Source organism: Bacillus rossius, chromosome 8, assembly GCF_032445375.1.
Source record: "Bacillus rossius redtenbacheri isolate Brsri chromosome 8, Brsri_v3, whole genome shotgun sequence".
Taxonomy (NCBI): Eukaryota; Metazoa; Arthropoda; class Insecta; order Phasmatodea; family Bacillidae; genus Bacillus; species Bacillus rossius.
In genome coordinates this window covers 50,981,401-51,004,702 of record NC_086336.1, presented here as the reverse complement: position 1 = coordinate 51,004,702, position 23,302 = coordinate 50,981,401, and the positions used below count along the sequence as shown (strand labels likewise).

Here is a 23,302-nt window from a genome sequence, read left to right as displayed (position 1 = left end):
CAATACGCTTCTGTTCTAAATTAAAAAAAAGTGGGTTATGCAGACCTCCCAAGTGTACTACAGATTTTCTGTAAGTATTACTGGTGTGGACGTCCCGTTACGGAATTATGAAGTGTTATTTGTTTTATGTATTTTGTTAAAAGAGAAACACAAACATGATCAGTATTTCCCACTATAAATGTAGCTCATGTAATAAGAAGATGAACATTTCGTTAAGAATTTTAAATAACTATAATTCCTGAAACTCATTTCAGCTTTCCCAAAGTAAAAAATGTTTGCAAACTTGGATTATTTTAAAATTATGTATACATATATTTCAATAAAAGTTTTTAATGTTGCTTAATGCGAGACATTTTTACCATGTCTATTTGATTGGTAAAATCTCGGCTGATACATACATAGATCCGAGTTTTGTTCCATGGTTTTCACATTCCTTACAAATGTAGTTTAGTCATTCATTATTTTACTGACCTAATGTTAGGGCACATGTATCGGATTGGCATACACAGAGAAAGGAAAAGTAGCCATTGGAGAGAGGCACCGGATTGGAACCCGCGGGTGAGTGGAGGAGAGGGAGACACAAACGGGGGAAGATTGGTACACGTGTAAGCAATGGAAGAAGGCAAGACCTGGAGAGAGGTGAAGAGGTTGGCTGCAAACAGGACCAGATGGAGATGCTTTGAATAGTTGATTCCCTACGTCCCACAAAGGATAACAGGAACCAAGCAAGTAAAGTAACATATGGGAATGGAAAATATCTAACAGTGACAAATTTAATATCATTGGTCTAATTAGTAAACCTCTTTACTCCCTGAAAACTAATTTTACAATAGAGAGAGGGGAAAAAAATACCATCTCGTAACTTCAACCTTACTACTTATGTACTTAATAGTTGTAACGAAATGCTTTTCTTTGTAAATCCTTAGTTTTAATTTTTATTGCGTTTTAATTATCCGAAAGAAACAATAGTTAGAATGTTTATTCACTTGTGAGATTATTGGCTTTAAAGAGGCTTTTTAAAGATTTGTTCTATAGAAAAATGTCTTGCTCAAGAGGCTGGAGAGAATATGCAGAACGTAACACTAAATAACTTGATGAAACAATACAAACTGATAGAAAGTGGAACTAAGAGGTTTGCCAGGCAGCAGGGCCGGATTTAGAGGTCTGGAGGCCTCGGGGCAACAGAGGAGCGGAGGCCCCCTGGCCCCAAATTATTTTACAAATAAAATGGACAATATTTTTTTCAGTCGAGTTTTCCAATAAATAATTTATTGTGAAATCAAGTAGATTCTCTTAGTATTTAAAAAAAAAAAAAAACATACATAAATATAATCGGAGACAAGAATTATATGAAATTAAATTTTAGTGTTAATGAATATTTCTGTTGATATTTAACAATAATATAATCATGTATGTATACAAAGTACTGTAGGTAAAGGTAAAACAGCGAAAAAAGAATATCAAAGGATTTGTGGGGGCCCTCCGTCTGTGGAGGCCCCGGGGCTTTCGCCCCGGTTGCCCTCCCCTGAATCCGGCCCTGCCGGGCAGGCTGGCAAGTGCAGGAAACTGCGGAGGGTGCGGTGACGTACTTGCGCGACGGAAGCGTCGCCGGGCGGGGAGACGGGCCAGCCGCCCCGCCCCGCGGAGGAGCCGCCACTCGACTCGCCGCCGCTGCCGCCGCCACCGCTGTCGGGGGGCGGGCCGTGCGGGGGTGAGGGGTCGGGGGCAAGCGACGTGAACACACCTGGCAAACCCAACAAGCGTGCAGTCTGCAGCGAGCGCCACGCTTGCTCCGCCCGCAAGTGCAAGCTTACTCCCACTCACTCTACTAGACGTCCATAGCACAGTCAGATGCACAGGTTCTGGTTTCAGTCCCGGGTATAAAATTTACTACTTATAAAATATTACGAAAGAACGACAATAATAGAATGCAATATCAAGATTACCCCCTAGTCGTTGGTAAAAATAAAAACTGTAGACTACTATATTAGCAACAAAAAAAAATCTCTCTCTCTACTGGACAGTTTTTTTTTTTAATAAATCTAGTTCCAGTAAAATATGGCATATTTCTATTTTTTTTTCATTTCCATAATTGTATACTCTAGGGATGTCTTTTATTATTTTATTTAAACAGCTGAGTCAATCAAGCTTACTGAATAGTCATAAATATGCCAAAATATCTCAAGAACCTTTACCACTGGTTACAGTACAATTCAGTTGTAAGAAACATTTTATCGGTAATTTGGGAATTACTGTACAAAATCCAATTGAACTCAATTTTCTTGGGGGAGAAAAGATAAGAATCACTGACTAAATTTCCTGCAAGTTCTTGTGACGAAAATCAAATGCTGTCAATAAGGAATACATTAATTTTTCATCAGACTGCCGGAATCAGTTAAATGAACGAATGGTTGTAAACTTGCAATCATGGTAGTTGAGACACACAAACACACGCACACACACAAAAAAAAAATGCAAATAGGCCAGAGAGCAAATCAGTCGTAGCCTAACAGACACAAAGATTGTAAACATCATTGAGGGGAAGTTTTTTTTTTTTTGTGATGTGACTGTGTTGCAAAGTGCTGCCTCCAGCTAACCCACAGCCAGGATGTTTCTTGTTCGAACGAATGGCATCGACGGAAGGTTGAACCCAGCGGGTTTGCCCTGCACGTTGCCACAGCCGCGGGCATCCGAGGTAGTCACACTCGCTCGCCCGGCCAGCGCTATCTAGCATGCACAATTCCAAGCTCTGATTGATGTCTAGGTGCTAGTTCAATCACGGGCATCTTTTTTGAGACATTATAACATCCATGAGGTAATGTCGTCATGTTGAATAGGAAACATACAGGTTGTCAGTGAATTGTTGGCAGTATTTTTGTTAAATGTCACCTTTTGTGTAAGGAATGAACAATTTGGTGCCTTTTTTTTCTGAGCAGCTGATGTATGATGTTTAATTTCTAAATTATTCCAGACATATAATTTTTTTGGCCCCACATGTGGGTTTTCTGTAGTCTCCCGTGTGTTGAATTCAGTTTGCCACTGTTGCACGTACTTTGAACACCACCTCTGCAATGTAATATGCATTGCAGTATTTTTTTTCTCATCCCCTCCTGTTGATAACGTCTGCTTATTTTGTTTGTTTCTTCTTCACGTCCTGCTGTTATGAAGCCACTAACATAGTGGGGCTTCATTCCTTATGCTCAATATTTTATTCTCGATGCAATAACATTAATTCAGATTCCTAAATTTGGCATTTTGTTTTGTTCTACACCCACTAAAAGTTCATACCAAGCGTGTTTGTTTTTGCAGTTGTTGGCATATTATCTGAATCAAACTGTAATCTAGGCTGAAACTTGCCACCAGATCAGGAAAAATAAATTAGTTGAAATCCTAAAGGGCAAAACCATTCAAATGGAATGTAGAGTACCTAGGTACTATATGGGGAAAAAAATATTTAAAAATCTGAAATGGAAACTAGAAACACGAGATTGACTGGAAACAAAATTGCGACCAGTAGTTGGCTCCTGGCCACTCTCCCAAATTCTGCCTTCAAGAAGAATCAATTTGAACTATGGAGGCGTGTACTCGTACAGGCGTGTTGCAAGCTTGAAGCCTGGCAATTTTAGACAGTGTCATTGTTCTAGATAGTCTCAGACATTGTCTAGAATGGGTAGTCATACATTCAAGTGCTTGTACTTGCATTGCAGGAGCCATCAGCTCTGATACCGCACCAGTTTGTCCAGCTTGCGATTCATCTTATAGAAGCTAGGAGAGAGCTGCCGTGACACTCAGATGCATAAAGTGAGGGACCCACTGTCTTCAGTCCGTTGACCTGTCCACAATTACACGCTTTCTGCTCTTCTTTTCCAGCCCCTCCTCTTCGATAGCAATTAACCTTAGTTCAACAGAGAGTTTGAATCAAGTCCAAACAGACTGGGTTTTTTTTTAGAAGCCAGTTTCCGAGTCAGCGTGCAATGATATTATGTTGATATTGTTGTGTCATTGATATTTTACGTTACCATTTAATTTTTTTTTAATTTTTGGCACACAATTTATTGTCACATTTATTTAGAAAAAAAAAATCTTGTATGCTCTTGACTTATTACTCATCAGGAAATTGTTACGCATTTTGAAATTTTTTTCTTCTTCTGAAACTTTTGTGGTAACTCAGAAAGGTGCGCTCTTGAAAGTTTTTTCAAGTAATATCTTGCATCGTAGAGGAAGTGTTGCAGCATGTTAGGGGCTCGAGGAAGGGGGGGGGGGGGGGGGTAGGCAGTGGATGTGCAGTGTGGTGCAGAGAGACAAACGAAATGCCCCACACAGACGACACTCGTGCGTGCGGGACCCGCAGCCCGCCGTCACCTCCAGCAATGGGTCGCCTCCCGTCGCGACGTGGTCCGCGCCCCGCGGGTTCGAAGCTCCCTCCAGGCGCCCCGGGGCAGTCTGCGACGGTGGGGATGTCGCCTCACCGCCCCTCACTGCGCACATGGCCCCCGCTTCGAGCGAGCGTACTTGTCGTCCTGCCCCGACTGCTCAACGTTGAAGCTGTTTGCTTTCTCTGAACTGGAATCGCTCGAATGTGCACGGTTCAGTTAAAAAAAAACTGCGACATTAGTAAACTTTGCCGAAGCTTCAATATCTTAATTTAAGTACTTTTTTTTTCCCCCACAGAATTATGCTCATTTGTAGAACGTGATTGATTTAAAATACTGGCAGACTCATGAGAAAAATATATGCTGGTGCCTTTAAAGAAACAAACATAAAATAATATCAGGAGTAAAAACACAATTTAGTGCTCACTTAATGAAGTTGGCTGCTTTATGTAAGAAACTATAAAAAATAGTAGGTATGCACATTACCATTCTATAATTATATGCGTATTCTATAATTGTATACGTATTAACAATCTGTAATTTTAAAATAAGGTAATACTTGTTTGCAAACAAAAGATTATAGCCTATAAGGAGAACAGTAAACTGATTGAAACAGTGGGTCAGTTTTGCTCTGTATATTGTTAGTTGGCTCTGAACATCTGCAGATGCTGAGGAGGTTGCGAGGGGCTGGTGGACGTCAGAGCCCGTCTACAATAGTCCGAACCTGTGCGTGGTCCGTGTCCTTATCCGAATGTGAGTGACGTCACATTGTCTCACCGAAAACTGCCCTGTCCACATTTGCGATGTCCGATGTCCGAATGTATTGATTTCTAAAGTTGTTACCAGAGCGCAGTAAATGTGCCAAACCAAATGTTTTTGTTTATTGTTTTGATGCTTTGTTGTTTGAGATTGAACTTAATGAAAGTTGTGGGAGTTCAATATTATATATTTATTCAGTAAGGCAAAGTGGCTCTTCTTGACTTACAATTTCCTTCCATTTCCTTCAATAACATAAACAAACACCACGTTTTCAAACGGGAACCGGAAATTCAAATATCGTGAGTGTTCTGTTCTTTTTCTGTGTCCGAAGTACACAGGTTGGGACAAAAAGTTCAAATTGACGAATGTCTTCGGACCAGGTAGGTTCGGACCTTCGCCCACTTGACGCATGACGTCAAGAGGGGTCACGTGGACCAATCAGCGACGAGTGTCCTTCGGACACAGTTTAGGACATTGCTATTGTAGACGGGCCTTCAGACACTCACCGGCGGGCGGCAGTCTGGTCCGAGCGAAGACCACGTCCGGCAGCCTCCAGTGTTGGGCGTCGTCGCTCCACACGGCCTGGTTCCTTATCTTCTCCAGATCACTGCAAGCATGCGTGGCTCCAGACAGACGTCTTCACTCACAAACAAATTTTTAACCATCTTTTTTTTTTGGTAACAGTGAAATAGCGTGATTACTTGTTTATGCTACTTGCAAAGCTAAGAACTGTGTGGTCTCGCAATCGTTTTAATTTTCAAGGGCCACAGTGGTTGAGTTGCCTGACCTCCGGGGAGGCTTCGGTAAGTCTTTTCGGGAGGGCCTATCATACAAAGAGAGAATGCATTTGCAAAACATAGTATTAAATAAGTTGGGAGACTGGGTTTGGAATAATTACAAATGCATCTAAACCTTAATATTTCATATAAATTTTGATGAAATAATAGTTTCAAACTTAAATATACATGTCAACATTAATATTTTCAAACATAAATATACAGGTACATGAAACCATTAATATATCATCCAAAAAAAAAATAAAAAAATAAAGCTTGGGTGAAGCTTTTGTCCACCCCCCCCCCCCCCCCCCCCCACAACACACCCAACCCCTACCTCCTTAAACCGCACCTGACCGTAGTTTAGTTGGATGCACGTTGGCTTTCGATAAAAACGTTTTGGGTTCCAGTTCTAGGTAAGGCATTTTTTAATTGTCAAAATGAGTCACAAACACGTGAAAGTCAATGAAACTGTCAAAATATCAATGATAATTCATAAAAGTAGGGAATGGTTGGCTCGTTAGTGATTTAAAAAATCATGAACTAGCCAAACATTTTTTTTAATAAAAAGAAGGGGTCACATCCCCAAGACCATGCGGGTTCGAATCCCTTCAGGGATGAATCCGGATTTTTTTTTTTTTGTTTTTGGGAAATGCGGTGGACTTGGTAGTGGCTGAAGGGTCTTCTTGGGTACTCCCGTTTCCCCCAACAATCCATTCCATCAACACTCTACTTGCGTCTTATCACCTATCATTATCTCTAATTACTTCAAGTGTTATCTTTGGCTAGCTTGACTTTTTATATGCAAAAAAAAAAAGTATGTACGTACTATAAAATATATGAGCTTGATAAAGTGTGATTTCAAAAACATAATAGCAACAACATTAGCGCTGGGTTGTGTAGACTTGCCTGTAATTGCACTCCTTCTTAAGAGCTGTAGCAATCTTGTCCGAAATTTGTTGGTAAAGCTTCACCTGTTGTTCTTGCTTGCGTATCGTCTCCAGATAATCGGTCCGCTCGTTCTCGAACTCACTCTGGAGGTCCAGTATTTCTCTCTCCAGCGCCTTCACCTGGGGAACCAAACAGTTACAATTGACTTTACACATATATATATATAAACACATAGGCTATATATACATATACACACATACATATACACACATATATAATATACATATACACACATATTTAATATACATATACACACATATTTAATATACATATACACACATATTTAATATACATATACACACATATTTAATATACATATACACACATATTTAATATACATATACACACATATTTAATATACATATACACACATATTTAATATACATATACACACATATTTAATATACATATACACACATATTTAATATACATATACACACAGGGCTAGATTTTAAGGAATATTTTAACCTGCCCAACGGACAGGTGTAATCAAAAATTTGCCTGTCCGCCATCCAATTTGCCTGTCCGCTGTTTTACCCAAATAAAAAAAATTTGAAAGTCGCTGAAAAAGTGAGAAAAAAGGACATTTTGCTATATTTTGCACCTATTTTTATCACACACTTAACATCCTTATTTAATCATCATTTTCAGACGAGTCTCTTGAGTCACTGCACGAATTACTTTGCTGATTCTCTCTTGAACATCTTCGATAAGGAGGCTGAAAGGGTCAACGTTTTCTCTGAACATTATGATACCAGAGATTTATTGCTGGTGCTGGATCAAACTCACTTTCATAAAGTGACTGTATTTGAACACGCATGAGGGCAGACAGTGTATCATCATTTAGACAGTTTCGCCAGTCTGTTTTTATAGACTTCAGTCTTTACAGACTTGAGCAGCCCGTAACAAAAACTGATCCAGATGATTTTGAATGCGTTTCGCAGACTTTGCAAAACATTTGTTTTGTTTCTGTGTCGTAACGAAGCCAAAGAAACTGGGAACACCAAGACGTTAAAAAGGTACGGGACCGGGCGATTTTGTCATATTTAACATTATATTCTGACTTGTCCTCGTCCGTTTTTCTTTTCTTTTCTGGTGGGTTTGAAGAACCAGTAATGAATTTCCACATTGTGTAACGCAGTTAATTAAATACTTAAACAATCGCCGTGACAAGATAAACTGTAAAAGATTACCGTGTCCTCTGTAAACAAGTAATGTTTATTTTTAGATGCAACAGTTGACAGGCGAATTTTCAAGCAGTCGCAGTCACTGCGGCCACTGTCAGCTGCATCTGGAGTACGCCGTGAAATGTTAACCACGCGAAAACGCTTTTCTGTTAACAAACTATGTTAAAGTAGAGCAAGGAATTAGTAAAGTCGCGATTTATAAAGACAATAAATTTAAAAAATTATATTTTGAAAGTAAACAACGGTAAATTACGTAATTGTTGGCTGCACTGAAACGAAATATTAAAACATGGCAACAAAAACAAACATCATCGGTGTGAGACGTATTGCATCTCTAGCATACGAATACGACTATGTTACGTAAATCATGACGTGAACGTAAGATTTTAATAATTATGATTCAGAAGATTTCAGTACGGTTTGTACATAACCTACTTGTTTTTCCCGCGGTATACAATAGCCAGAGTCGTCCGTCACAAAAGAGCAGCCATTATTGTTTATTTATAGATATTGTCAAAGACCTTTTATTTGCGGTCGTGGTCGCATAAATGTTATTAATCACCTCTGCTGCATTAGTGCGTGCGAATAACCTCGGCGTCACAAGTTGCACCTGTCCACCGGACAGTTGCCTTTTTTATTTTGCCTGCCCGGACGAGATTTTGCCTGTCCCGGGCAGGCGGACAGGCGCTAAAATCGAGCCCTGTATACACACATATTTAATATACATATACACACATATTTAATATACATATACACACATACATATACATACACATACACACATATATATATATACATACATATATATATATACACACATACAGGTTCGTTTCTAGAAAATAACAAATAAGTTTTAGTATTAAAAAATAAAATAATTTTGTTACTATTTTTTTGCCAACAATGGGAATATTTTGTCTTGTTATTGCAAAAAGTATCATCTTCATCACCAAGTAAAGTAAAAGTTTTAGCAACCCATTTTGTTATTTTTCCTGAAGTAATTTTTTCATGAGTTCTCACAATAAAGTTGAAAAATACATATTTTCTTGAAATAAATATTTGTTCCCGCATACAGACATCTTGCACCGCAGAACAGCAAATAAAATATGTTTTAAAGTGTACAAAATAAGCGTAAACCGAGTCTTACCGACCCAACTTCTTATGTGCGGGAATTCATTTTGAGTGTGCTACTCTAGTAGCCTTAAGTGTGGGGATGGAGAGATAAGTGAGCAATGCCGGTGAGGCTGCAGACATCCAGGTCATCTCTATTTGCGCGGGAAGTAAAGAGGTGGGTGTAGCACGAAGAAGCACATTGTTGCAATGTAGTGCACGGACTTGCCTTCTAGGCAGGTGGCGGCTCCAGTAGTGGTACCCAAGTTGTTCTAAACTACTGAAAATGCATCACGTATCCAAGTCCAACCCTTGTTCCCAAGGGATGATCCAGTATAATTGATTCTGTGGTACAAGATGACAGCTGTTATAATTAAGTACATCGAAAGATCCCAAGCTAAACAAAAATATCATAATACAAACAAATTATGTGAGGTCGTGTGCAATTTTCTTCTTTTTTTTGTGTTCTTTTTATGATCATAATTCATTGTTGTATCACAAGTTTTTGTTATGTCCCGGATATTTCAACATATTTCATTAAAACAGCAATCATCACGTACCACAGGATGAATTGTACAGGACCATGCCATCAGAAACAAGGGATCAACTTGGATACATGATACGGAAAATTTACCGGGGGATCAACAATACAACCCCTGCAATTGATTATTGTTAGCTAGAAAAAAAATATGTTCCATCAATGTTCGTAATATTCCTTCCAATTCTGATGGTATTTCAAAAACAGAATTCCTCCAAAAAAAAAAAAAAATAGAAAGCGAGCGGCTCAATTGCAGAAGGAGCCGAATCAAGGAACTTTACTGTAATAGTTCATATTATTTTCAAACAAATATTATTGAAAGAAATGTTTTTATTTTACCATTGTGAAAAATATATTATTACCATGGTAAATGTTTATGATAAAAATTTGTGTTAGTATTTCCTTTTCTTACTTGTTTTGAAAATATCAAAAGTAGAGCATAGTAAGTATCAACCATATGTAGTACCTTCGTCCGACATTTTCGTAAAGCATCAGTCTTAATTCTAAGTTCTTGTTGGATGTCATCGTACACCTGAAACAAGAAATAATTAATTTGTTTCATTCCACATTCCAAAATAATACAGGATACATATTATTCAACCACTTATTATTTATATGGCACACTATTTGTATGCAATTTGTATAAAACATATATTATTCAAAAGTGATATTTTATATATGAATGTTTGAGGTATTGCTGTATTTACTATATATAACAGTAGCATTGAGTAAAACATTCAAAAATTTTACTGTAAGTTTCAAATAGCACAAAGAAATCAATTAATTGTAATGTCCTTACTTAGGCCATGTCCAAATTCACCTCAAGATTATGCTTATACGCATTTGTTCCCGGAAGTAACATCCCAACGGCCGTCCGAAATGGAAGTAAATAAAGTATGCAAGTAAATCTGCGTGCTTCTCACGTACTTTGAGTTTAAGAAACGTAGATTATTTGAAAAAATGTTCTATCTGTTACATCATATGGTATTTAAGTAAACTAAAAACTTGTAAAATAATTTAACTTTATATTTCAATGGCATTTAAGAATTGAATTAAAAATAATAATTTTAAAATGTTTAAAAAGGACAAATTCATGAACATATATACTGATAGTACGTATGGAAAAAAAAGGTAGAATCATAAAGTAAATAGCAGAAAATTCTTGCAAATTAATAAAATGTTAAATATGGTTTTTTAATAAAAAAAATTTATTACTGAAAAAAAATATTGCAAAGAACCAGTTCTGCTGGCTAATTCATCTTTGAAGAGGTGAAACATCGAACCCGTCTGGATTCGCGAAGCACACCGCAAGGCCCAAGTGGAGTACGCAGTGCGTGAACAGTGCAGGGGGAACAGTGCAGCGTGCCTGGTGCCAGTAGCGGATCCAGAGGAGGGGGGGGGGGAGGGGGGTTAAGGGGCTCAAGCCCCCCTCCAAAAGCATCTGGATCCACTATTGTTTTAGTGTTTGCCTTGGTAAAGCCTAGCCTCAGCTGGGTCGAGGCCCCCTCCCCAAAACCCGAAATCCCGGATCCGCCACTGCGGCTGGCGTTACCTGCAAGACCACGCCGTCCCCGTCGTCGACCCTTGACAGCACGCTGGCGAGGGCTTGCAGCCGTCGCTCCGACGCCCTCTTCTTGCGCAGTCTCTTCTCCTTGAGCTCGCGGTCTCCCGCCCGCTCCCCGCCCACCATGCTCTCCTGCAGCTTCTTCAGCCTGCCTCCACACAACACGACACGCACCCCGTCTGCACTTCTGCATAATCTCGACGCAGTGGCGTAGCCAGGATTTGTGTATGGGGGGTGGTTAAGAAGCATGGCTCTCCCCCCCCCCCCCGTATTAAAACGGGGGGTCCGGGGGTCCTCCCCCGGGAAAATTTGGATTTCAAGGTGTAAAATAGTGCTATTTTAGGAGTTTTCGGTACTTAAATTTAAATATTGTAATGGTAAAAATTTTATTAAATTTTAATATGATATTTGTTTGAGTGATGAATAAGAAATTTAAATAAAGATTTGGAGGGGGGGGGGGGTTGAACCCCTAACCGCCCCCCCCCCCCCTGGCTACGCCCCAGTGTCTTGAGTGATGTGCATCGTAAATACACTCTGTATTCTGTCTATTGACGTGACAACGTCTGATAAATCGACGAACGGCCGGCGGCACGCGCGAAAAAGTGTCCCGTTACGCGCATTGTCCTGTTACGCCCATTGTACGCTCGCGCCGCATCTACCTCTCTTCCACTCGATTGGAACAACCAATCGATTTGACTTTTTCCGAGGCACATTAAACTTGAAACACTCCCATTCGTTTCCTACTTTTCCTATCATCGTCCTATCCTTAACAGAACAACACAGATTGGAAGAAGTTAAATGGCAAACGTGTATAAATGTTATGGTTAAAAATAATCTGTTCGTTAAAGTAATGAACATATTTGAATTAATGGGTGCAAATAAAAGTAAATTTATCAATTAAATTGTAGTTTTCATTTCACTCCTTCTTTGTATCCATACAAAATAGTGATAATTAAATAAAAATGATTCAATTTTATTCATAAATGTAGGCAATCATTTCATCAATGTTTTGTTATGACGTTGTCACGTTAAAAATTGTCCGTGAACCGACTACAGACAACTTTTTTTTTTAAAAAAAAAAAAGCTCTACCCTTGTACTCCTTAGAGAAGATTTGATAATGAATTTGATTTTACAGTTCAATTTTATTTATGTTGGTGCTGTGGATACGAGAGGTGTCTTACACGAGAGCTCATATGATTTAACAGAATACTTAATTAGTAGGGCCATGCAAATTTCGCGAAAAGATTCTGAGGCAAGCTGAAAGTTAAAACACTGTAGCATCGTCTGTGTTTCGTGATTGGGCGAGTTTCTTTCAGGTACATAACGATTGTTAAAACACCAATCACAGTCATTGATTGCGGAAGAAAATGCATCCTGAGTGACTCAGCCAAACAAGGTAGCCACTTCTCTCAGACGGCCGCCAATCACAAGGAAGAAACCGCTGGTGCGCGTATACCTCGTTGCAGTCTAACAGGCGTTCAGCTTTATTCGCGAAAAATGCCTGCCCTATTAATTAGTAATAATGTTTGGTGTATTCTTTTGGTATGAAGGCTCGTTCTCAGATGCCATATAAGTTATTCCCATTTTTACACATTATTACATGATGGTGGTAAATTCATCACAATAGCTCTCTTGCTAGCTTCTTGATAATATTTACTACCTAATATTATCAAATATCGGTAAAAAATCACTCAAGTTTTCACAATTATGATTACTTGCCTTGATGGTCCATGAACCATATACCTTCTATGCTTACGGATTTTGTTTTAATAGAGTTAAAGTAATAGGTATTTTTAATGTAATTATTTTTTTAAGTTTTAGTCTCGAGGAAGTATTTAGTTAATAGTTAATAGAAAAGTAAAAAGGCAATAACTGGGTATTTTATTTAACAACTGTAACATGTAGTTCACGGTGAACACTGGCCATTTTCCAAGATATAATTTAAAAAAAACTTTGTCACGTAGTGATAACGTATTCTTAATTAATAAAATCATGACCCTATAAAACATAAGTTTCAGTATTTATTTTTGGTCAATTATAAAAATATAGAATTATTTTTTCCATTCAACAATTTTGGTTGAGGCTACAAAGAAGTTGTCAACCTCAGCTGCGAGTTAGTTTCCAGATAAAAAAGTGTTCTTATGTAACATGAAAACATATTTCTCAACCGCATATCTTTGAGGCCTCCATCTTCCATTAAAATATGTCTGTATGTTATTAATCTTCACTAAGAAACATGCATTAACCAGCATTAGAAATTCTTAATATTCTATCAATCTGCATGAGTAGTTTTGAGACTAATAAAATAGTTAACAGTTTGCAATTGCATTAATGTGCATAATGCTGATTAGGAAAACAGACTTATTTTTTGGTGATGTTTTATTTAGGGAAAGGTGCTGGGTTGAAATTAGTAAATACGTTGCTAGTAATCTCACCTTAACAGCACTTCTTGCTGAGCAGGGCTGACCTTCATGTTTTCACTGCAAAATGAAACACTCACTTATTTTATGTACTTAAAACCCTAATGTTACCAAATGCAATATTAAATATTTGCAAAATACAGTATTTCTAAAAAAAATATGTTAAGCAGAATGTACTGTAGCATCAGTATTTAAGAGATCCTGTTATAACTGCCATAAAAAAATTAGAAATAAAAAAAATCTTGCTTGTGCTAGAACTATATCCTCGCTGAACAAAGGAGAAGTTCACAAGCTGGCAGCAGCTGTTTCGGTATTTTTTATTTTTTAAATTATTTATCTTAATTTTTTTTTTTTTTTTTTGTGATTCGCCGATTTTGATTTAGGGAAACGTGCGTTAGTTTACTCAGTGTGCTCGTAATTATTCCTGCCAATATTTTGACGGTTTTCTCCGTGTGCTCCTGATTATTCATGACATTATTTTGTTGGTTTTCTCCATGTGCTCCTGATTATTTATGGCAATGAGATCGTATCCCTGTGATGAGTTTGTATCCTACCAAGTTGAATTTTCGTACAAATGTGCGTGTTTTTCGTTAAATGTGCTTTTTTTCTTTTACTTTGCTCCCTTTTTGACGAATGTGCTTTCTTTTTTAATGCTCTTCCTTTTTGACGACGAATGAGCATCGATAAGTCTGTAGGTACTCAGAATATGATTGGCCTTGTGGTTTGGAGGCGACTGGTCTATACACCTTACATTGTACATGACATGGCCTCTGTTGGTGGCTTCTGTGGAGGAATGGTCTGTTGCAATTTTTAATCGAATAACCTCGCTGGGTTCAAACTGAAGACTCCATTATTTAAGTGCTTTTTTAATTAAAATTTTATTTAAATGATTTTTTATGCGTTTTAAAGATTTTCCTTTTTTTCTAGCCAAAAAATTAAGATTTTCAATATGGGGACGAAATCAAAATGGTGGAAGTTCTTTTTATAAAGTTTTATTATATAATATTTTTATTAATTTTAAAATATATTCCGATTTTTCCAGCATAAAAATTAGGGACTTTCAATATGGCAACTGTAATAATAAATGCAACTATTACAACATATTTTAAAATGGCGGCCACGACATCCTAATGGTCGAGGTCATTACCTCTGAGGCTTAGGGCGGCTTGTCGCCAGGGAATTTAAGCCACTTTGTGGAATTTTCAAGCCTCTGGCATTTTTCAGGACCAAAATGGGAAATTTTTCCTTAAAACATGAATTTTCCCCTCAAAATAAAAAAAATTGTATTTGTATGTTTTTTTAAGAGTTTTAGTGGATTTTTTTACCTAAAAACTGAAAATTTTGGCGAATTTTGAGCAAATATTGAGTAATTTTTGGCAAATTTTGAAGGTCAAGGTCATCAAATATGGCCACCATGACGTCAGAATCCAAGATGGCGGTACGGCACCAGGCACCTCACCCCGAACCCTGGTGCCGGATGCCCTATTACATACTATTGTTGGGGATTCTGATGATGCAACACTTCGAAGGGGTACGCTACCTTCTCAGGGCGGGCCTGAGAGGTTTGTAAACGGGGCGGGTGACCAGCGAGGACAGTGAAGTAAAGAGAACAATGGAGAACAATGAGCAGGCAGCAAGCGACGGGCCTCGTGTGCGAAGGTTGGATCATCGAGGATTGGTGCAACGGGTACAGCGTCGCGGCGCAGACGAGTGATTGGTGCGAGGCGGAGTGTTGGGACCAAGATGTCTGGCAACAGACGAACAGAGGATACAGCCACTGAAGAGCCGAACTTCAGTAGGGAAGTGAAAAGTGGACTTATGAAAGTGTTATTCATTTGTGGACAGATATTTAAATTGTTGTAATTTAATTAATATTGAACATATTAGCTGATAAATAAAACTGCAGTTAATTAATTAATCTGGCTCTGGGGCGCAAAAGGGGTGGATTCATGAAACGTGACAGTGGCATACTCACGAGCAGGGGCAGTGGACCAACAAGAAAGGACAGATGCAGACTATAGTAGCATTACGGTGACAGCCCTACGAGGAAGGACAGTGGGGTACGCATGAGGAGAGATAGTGGTGGACTCAAAAGGACTTGCACTGGAGTACCCATGAGGATCAGCAGTGACGTGTCAATGAGGAAGGGCAGTGACGTATTCACAAGGAGTGGCAGAGGTGGACCTCAGTAGCATGGCAGTCATTCTCTGTCTGATAACATTATATCTAAATAAAAAGGTATTTAATAGCTAACTTAGGCACATAGAGTCACTGTAACAGGACTATAGATGTTTCGCCCCATTCATGCATAATGAACAATGTGATATGTGTTCTATCTGGTAGCCTTTTGTTGCGAAGCATGGGTATATCAGTTAGTTTACTAAAATATTGTGTGTTACATTTGTGCATTATGATGTCGAATCAGTGGCGTAGCTAAGGTGACTGGTGGCCCTGGCAAGACTTGAAAATGGCGCCTCCTCTTGGATTAAAACAGCGGGGTGTGGTGGGGGGGGGGGAAAGCGTTCAGTAACCACGAAACCGTCGCGGCAGCGCTCCCCCCCCCCCCCCTCCACCCGCTTCGCGCCCCTGGAGGGGGCAATCCCTGCCTCCCACCTGCTACGCCACTGTGTCGAATGCAAACCAATATAAAAATTTGTAAATAACCTATGGTTTTATAAATTAAAACAATGCATACATTTTTGGTGGGACGATATTTTCAAAGTTCTCAACAGTCACAATTTTTGTGTTTTTTTTTTTATTTTTTTTATTGGATAGTTGAGTCTATCTAAGGGATAGTGAGATGAGACAGCGATGTTACCTTCTGAGAGCCTCGTTGACTATAAGTTCTGATGGAGTCTTAGCGTCGATAGTGACAGCCGGCACCTTGGAAGCTACCTACAACACAATAACATGGTCCGTGACTATTTTTCATTTAATAATACAGCAGTTTTTTTATTAAATATTGAATCGTTTCTTAGATAAAAGTTTAGAATTTGCTTCTAAAAAACCCCTTCGAATTCCAGCCTATATATCAAAAGCCACTACTATAAAAATATATGAACAAAACACGGACAAAAAAAAATTTGCACAATAATTCATTAAGTTTTTATTTTCAGCTTGAAATAATAAATTTTCAGCAAATAATAGCCAAAAAGATCATTTTGAAATAAAATAAAAATATCGGTAGCATATACCCTATACCTTTACAATATAAAGTATAGGTACTACTCTATGTTTATTTTAGAAATACCCATGTAGCGATAATGTTGATATGAATTTAAATTATGTAGAAAAAAAGCAAAAAAAAAAAAATTCAAGAAGTTACTGTATTAAAAGTGAGAATGTGTTAAGTAGATACTTACTCCAAGAAACGAGTGCGTATGTGATTGTACACGTAACATATCTGGCTGGTTGTATGTTACTTTTTTTTATAAAATTAATAATAAGTTGTCAACTTGAAAAACAATTTATTATGTTTATTTAGTTTACATTTAATTATGTTCACAACTTTTATACTTAGTTCCCATGTTGGTTTCATTTTCATTTAGGGTGGTGCCTCAAACGCGTTTTATTTTTTAATTCTTTCGCCATTATTATTGGTTAAGGGAAATTTCTGTAAATTTAACACTGTATTTAGTTTGAATTTGTTGTCCTGTTACAAATATTCTCCAAATATATTTCTTGTTACATAATGGGTGTACATAAAAGAAAAAGCGCACATTTGTTTGCAATTGCTCTTACTTGCGCACATTTTAAAACCCAATAACAAATGCAAACTAAGAATATTTTTAAATTTATACATAAATAGTTCTTTACTAGTAGTAATGACGAGAAAATGAAGGAAAAAAACAAACAACATGGCGTGTGCGACCCCAACTCAAGATCCTTGAGAGTTTTGTTCTCTAATAATACGAAGGCGTATCAATAAGTAAAGCACATAATATATATATAAAATGAATGTAGTGCATATTTATTTTACTTTTCCACATAACTTCCGTGGGTGTTGAATCATTTGTACCAGCGAAGGATCAGGTTGAAAATCCCGGTCTCGTAGAACTACATCGGTTTTGGGAAGAGCCACATTTACATGGCCCGTTTGAGTTCGTCGCCAGAGCAAGACTTATCACCCAGGAACTTCATGTGTCCAAACAAATGGAATTCGGAGAGTGCCAGGTCCGGACTATAGGGTGGGTGCTCCAAAACTTCCCAACCGCGTAACCCTGCAAATTTTCACGAGAACGCTATCGGTACGTGGAATCACGATATCTTGCATTGCACCCAGTCAGTGGCGCCATTTCGTGATAGGCTGAAATTCAAACATGTGTATAATTCTGCTGGTTCTGCTATTGGCTCGCGGTTTAACTGGAGCTCACTGGGCCAATGAGAGACTATCGACCAAAGAAGCGTCGAATCACAAGCTACCCAGTGGAGACGACTCACAATTTAGTAACCAATGAACACGCGTGTTTACTTGAGAAGTGCAGAGTATAATGGAGGCTATCCTAGAGGTCATTGAATCCGCGAATTTTTCCGGTTCCTATTAATATGTAATTTCAGTTTTTTACTTCTTATTTCCCTTCTTTAAAAATTGACACGTGCGTTACTCATTGATGCGCCCTCGTACTGAGAACAGAGCTGACGCCACCAAGTATACTAGACGCACAGAAATGTTGTTTTCTTTTGCCTGCCAGCTGATGTTGGACAGTTGTTTCTCGTAGTGATCCTTGAGCGCCTGCAGGTCCGACTGCAGTTGGTGTTTGCTGTTCTGCTCCCGCTCGTACTCCTCCCGCAACCTCCTCATCTCGTCCTCGAACTGCAACCTCACTTCTTGCACCAAGATCTCCTGAGGAACGCCTGGAACACGCCTCCGAGTTACGACGGCGGGACGATCAGTCAGAAACCTGTGCGTCAGGGCCGCGCGTCCATATAGGCGAACTAGGCGACCGCCTAGGGCGCCAAGTAGCTGGGGGCGGCTCAGCATGACACATAGCTGATATAATATGTTTAACGATTATTGAAACTAGATGAAAATGAACTTTTGTAACAGTTTGGAATGTTTATATTGATATAAGTAATTATTTAAAGTCCACGGTGACCTGTTTATGATTTGTAATTGTAATAAGTAAAACAGTAAAAAAAAAACACAAGCCTGCTTACATTTGATTGTTGACAAAATCTTAGGCTTACGTGATGTATTTTGAGGCAAGGAAAATTTTTTTTGGGGTGTGCTGCCCGGGGGGGGGGGGGGGGGGGGGGGCATTAAGGTTTTTCGCCAAGGGCGCCAATTTACCTTGCACCGGCCCTGCTGTGCGTGGTTACCCATCCAAAAAATTTGATGGAGAAAATTGGAAGCCTTATTCCGGCCAATACTTCCGCCCCAACTCTATTGTCAAACATATTGGATACAAATATTGGACAGTGTGACAAGGCCTTTAAAATCTATACCTCGTGCAAAATATTTTAAGGAAACTCAAGTCATCAAACTTGTCAAATAAACATGGTTGCGATAGTGACGTTATCGGTGACGTCATAACCCTTCCACATTATTTGGCAGTGAGTATTGTAAAGTGTTAGAAGCGAAAGATTGTCAGTGTGACAGGGCCAACACCACGGGGGAGGAACTCTTAATAATTATTGCCGATCCTAGTTTTTTTTAATAGTTTCGGGCCCACCCGCTAGATGGTAGCTTCTAAATACATTTCTAACACAGCTACATTGATTGTGAGATGTAATTAGTATGCTATTATCAGATAAACTAAACAATATACTTTTTTTTCCGCACAGCTTTAAACAATTTTACGAAGCGAATAGTCGTCAAGTAGATAAATTAACATTAACAACCTAAATCTTTGTATTACAACCTCTATCCCGAGTTTTTTTTTTTGCTAGTAGTTAAGGGCCCACCCAACAGATAGCACCACGTGCCGCGTGGAACATGGATTCAGTTTTCACCGTAAGAGTCGCACTCCTTGTTCTGTGTGAAGCCTTCTTTTCACAGACGAGAGAGCCAAAACCCGAAGTTCATGAGTTCATGCTTTTTTTCCCGTATCTTTAATGTAGCTATCCTAACCAAATCAACCGTCCACAATGTTTTAAAGTATTTATAATGTAGCTAACCTAACCTAATTGACCATTTGTATCCTTTTATCAACACCGCCGTATTTATTTACAATGAACAAAAAAAAACCGAAGATGCACGATCGTGCGTTTGGCTCTCTAGTCTGTGAAAAGAAGGCTTCCATTGCAGTGGCGTAGCCAGGATTTGTGTATTGGGGGGGGGGGGGGGGGGTGTTAATAAGCGTGCCCCCCCCCCCCCCCCCCGTATTAAAGCGGGGGGACCGGGGGTCCTCCCCCGGGAAAATTTGGATTTTAAGGTGTAAAATAGTGCTATTTTAGCAGTTTTCGGTACTGAAATTTAAATATTGTAATGGTAAAAATATTATTAATATTAATATGAAATGTGTTTGAGTGATGAATAAGAAATTAATTAAAGTTTTGGTGCTAAAGGTGGGGGGGGGGGGGTTGAACCCCTAAAACCCCCTCCCCTGGCTACGCCCCTGTTCCCTTGCTCTGCGGCCGACACGCAGGGCTCGGCACTCACCGGAGGAGCTCGTCTGCAGCATGTCGCGCAGCTTGTCGATCTCCTCCTGGTACTGCCGCAGCATGGTGTCCTTGGGGTCCTCGTTGATCCTCGGCTTGTTCCGGATGTTCTTGGCCCTGTTGGCGTACCGCAGGGTGCTCAGCGTCTCGTCGTAGTTGTTGTCGGCGGGCGACAGGCACGCGATCATCAGCGTCTTGGTGTTGCCTCCCAGCGAGTCCTGTCGGACAGGACAGGGAATTAATTGTATCATCTGCAAAGGGTTCATAAGAAAAAAACTTTACAGTCAGTTAGAAATGTTGGTATTATATTATTAAATAAATTACCATCAGTTCTAACAAATATGGACCAATATAATTTATTTAAGAAGGAATTACTTCTTTATTTATCACATAAGGCTTTTCATTATATAGATGATTACAGGGGCACATTAACTAAATTTCCAAAGGGGGGGGGGGGCAATATACCTTTTTATAAAGTATCATCGATCCCCCCTATTGAATCGGCGAGGGGGGTCCGGGGGTCCTCCCCCGGGAAAAATTTGTATTTCAAGGTGGAAAATGGTGCTATTTAAGCAGTTTTATTATTTAAAAATTGATTACACAGCACTTTCTTTGCCCCCGTTTGCCCCCACTTCAAGGTTTCAGAAGAGGGGGGGGGGAATACCCTTCCCCCCTGTTGTTGCGCCCCTAAGTAAAACCAGTGGCGGATCCAGGATTTTGGTTTGGGAGGGGCTTGACCCAGCTGAGGCTAGGCTTTATCAAGGCAAGCACTAAAACAATAGTGGACCCAGATGCTTTTGGAGGGGCTTGAGCCCTTAGCCCCCCCCCCCCCACTCTGGATCCGCTACTGGTACTCACAGACGTGCAACATCTAACCACGGCAACAAGAAAATTCACGTACTTATTATAACACGAAACTTGAACACAGAATTTAACGTAGAATTCTTTGAAATAAGTCCAAGCCGTGATAAATATGCAAATAGTGCTTTCTACTACATTTCTGACGCGAACCACACGTAATATCCACGCCCGCCGCTAGAATTCGCTGCCGGAGCAGCTACGTTGACTATCCAATCATTCGATTAGCAGACCGTAATTTTAAACTATAATAATGAAACGGCTTCGATAAAAGCTAAAAAAAGACTTGAAAAAAGTACTAAATTCAGGCTTTGGGCTGGATCTTCGACACGGAATTTTATTAAAATACTGCCCATCTTGCTAAAATTCACTGAACAATTAACACTATTAAGTTTTACTTTGGCTTTGTGAACTTTGGTTCACGCCATCCACCATAGATAACAGCACCGTCTGTTACTTTACTGTTCCCTTCCTTTACTTCCGTCGCATTCACGAAATCACTCCAACCAAATGCCGTATACCGAGAGCTTAGATGTCACACATTAAAATAATAATACAACACGATACATGATTGAATATAATTGAAGGTATATGGAGAGAACTAGCAACAAGCAGAAATACGGTGGTAACGAGAACTATAGCACCACAACCTCTACCTCTATAGCATCTACCTATACTAGAACAATTTCATTTTGGCAAAAATTACGTTCAAACGCTTCTAATGAGCTACAGCATTTGAAAAGCTTAGCCAAGAAATCAATGTGCCACTCTACCGGCAGATACCTGATTATACAGACAAAATATCGACTGACTTTTCTCCCCAATCTTCCAGCCAATCAACAACGGGAACCAGTCTCACACACCAGCAAGCCCAGTGTACAGCAGATACTACTGCTATCAATTATATCTACAAGTGTCATCTGAACTTAAGTCACCAGTACTGTCATCAGTGTTTGATGTTTGATAAAACTCAGCCACATATTACTTATCCCGCAAGACAAGTAACTAACTCTAGAAACATGAACTGACTCTTCAGAGAGAGAGCACGGAGGGTTGCCTACCTTCTTGGGAATAGACCAGGAATTGCCTAACTTCGAGGCATTTATGACGTCACCCCACATTGCTAAATTCGGTTCCTGACTAAGGATATACTAACAGGGACATAACTAGACTATTTTCCACCTGGGTCAAGAACTCATCTCTGCGCCACTCCCCCTACTTTTTTTCTTCTTTTCAAACCAACCAAAACGAAATCTTTCCCGACACCACCTCATATCGCTACCACATATTAATTCCACTATTCCAAATATTTTGATTCAACTTAGATGATAAATAATATTTATTTATTTGCAGTGATTTCATTTTTAATACGTCGTAAGATGGATAGTACTACGCGATAAATACCAACCAGTTTTTAAATATTTGACTATATACCTGTATGTATCTTTCAATACAAATAATTCCGTTCATCTGCCCTCTAACATGTTTTATTTGTGTTCTACATAACGATATTAACGCAAATAAAATTCAAAAATCACTGTGGCAGTTCAACGCTACCCAAAAGCGGCGCCCGGGGCAGAAGCCCGTACCCCCCCCCCCCCCCTCCCACAGTTACGACATTGTTTGCTAACCGAAGTTACTCGACTTACTATCCTCAGTGACTCCACCAAGGTGGTCTTACAGGATGTCCACACAAATCTGCAATAAAATTTCCCTGACTTTCTATAGTCAAAATCCAAATTTCCGTGACAATTTTTTTTTTTTTTTTAACAATTTACCTACCTAATTTACGATTTTATGAAATAAATTACGAAATTACAGCCTCAACCATTTTGGCCTAGAATTTTATAACAAAAATTAAAATTTAAACATAACCTTGCGTACGCCATTTTATAGTGCATTTTATATGCACTAAAACACCATCTAATTATTTTTTTTTCAAAGTCTGATGAAGGCAGATTGGAGCATGCTTTTTTTTCCCACTCAAATTACTACCACTGAGGAATTTCCATGACATTTCCAGAACTTTCCTGACTTTCCCTGACCAATTAAAACTTCCATGATTTTTCCTGGCTTTCCAGAATGTGGACAGCCTGGTCCTACTAACTTTGTTGTTTAAGGTTGGGTTCACAAGTAAAAATAAATAAATAAGCGAGTGTACAGCAGAC

General features: G+C 39.1%; 1 protein-coding gene across 1 annotated transcript in view; it reads right to left on the bottom strand.

Moving 5' to 3' along the window:
* Window positions 1–23,302, bottom strand: part of LOC134534910 (osmotic avoidance abnormal protein 3) — a 79,696-nt gene that overhangs the window by 10,606 nt on the left and 45,788 nt on the right. Inside the window, exons 7-15 of the mRNA XM_063373597.1 lie at window positions 20,278–20,494; window positions 18,340–18,530; window positions 16,495–16,571; window positions 13,692–13,736; window positions 11,244–11,403; window positions 10,158–10,223; window positions 6,818–6,978; window positions 5,639–5,739; window positions 1,590–1,744 (exon numbers count right to left, since the gene is read on the bottom strand). Of these exons, the coding sequence (XP_063229667.1) occupies window positions 1,590–1,744; window positions 5,639–5,739; window positions 6,818–6,978; window positions 10,158–10,223; window positions 11,244–11,403; window positions 13,692–13,736; window positions 16,495–16,571; window positions 18,340–18,530; window positions 20,278–20,494 (1,173 nt within the window). The remainder of the gene's footprint in view (window positions 1–1,589; window positions 1,745–5,638; window positions 5,740–6,817; window positions 6,979–10,157; window positions 10,224–11,243; window positions 11,404–13,691; window positions 13,737–16,494; window positions 16,572–18,339; window positions 18,531–20,277; window positions 20,495–23,302) is intronic.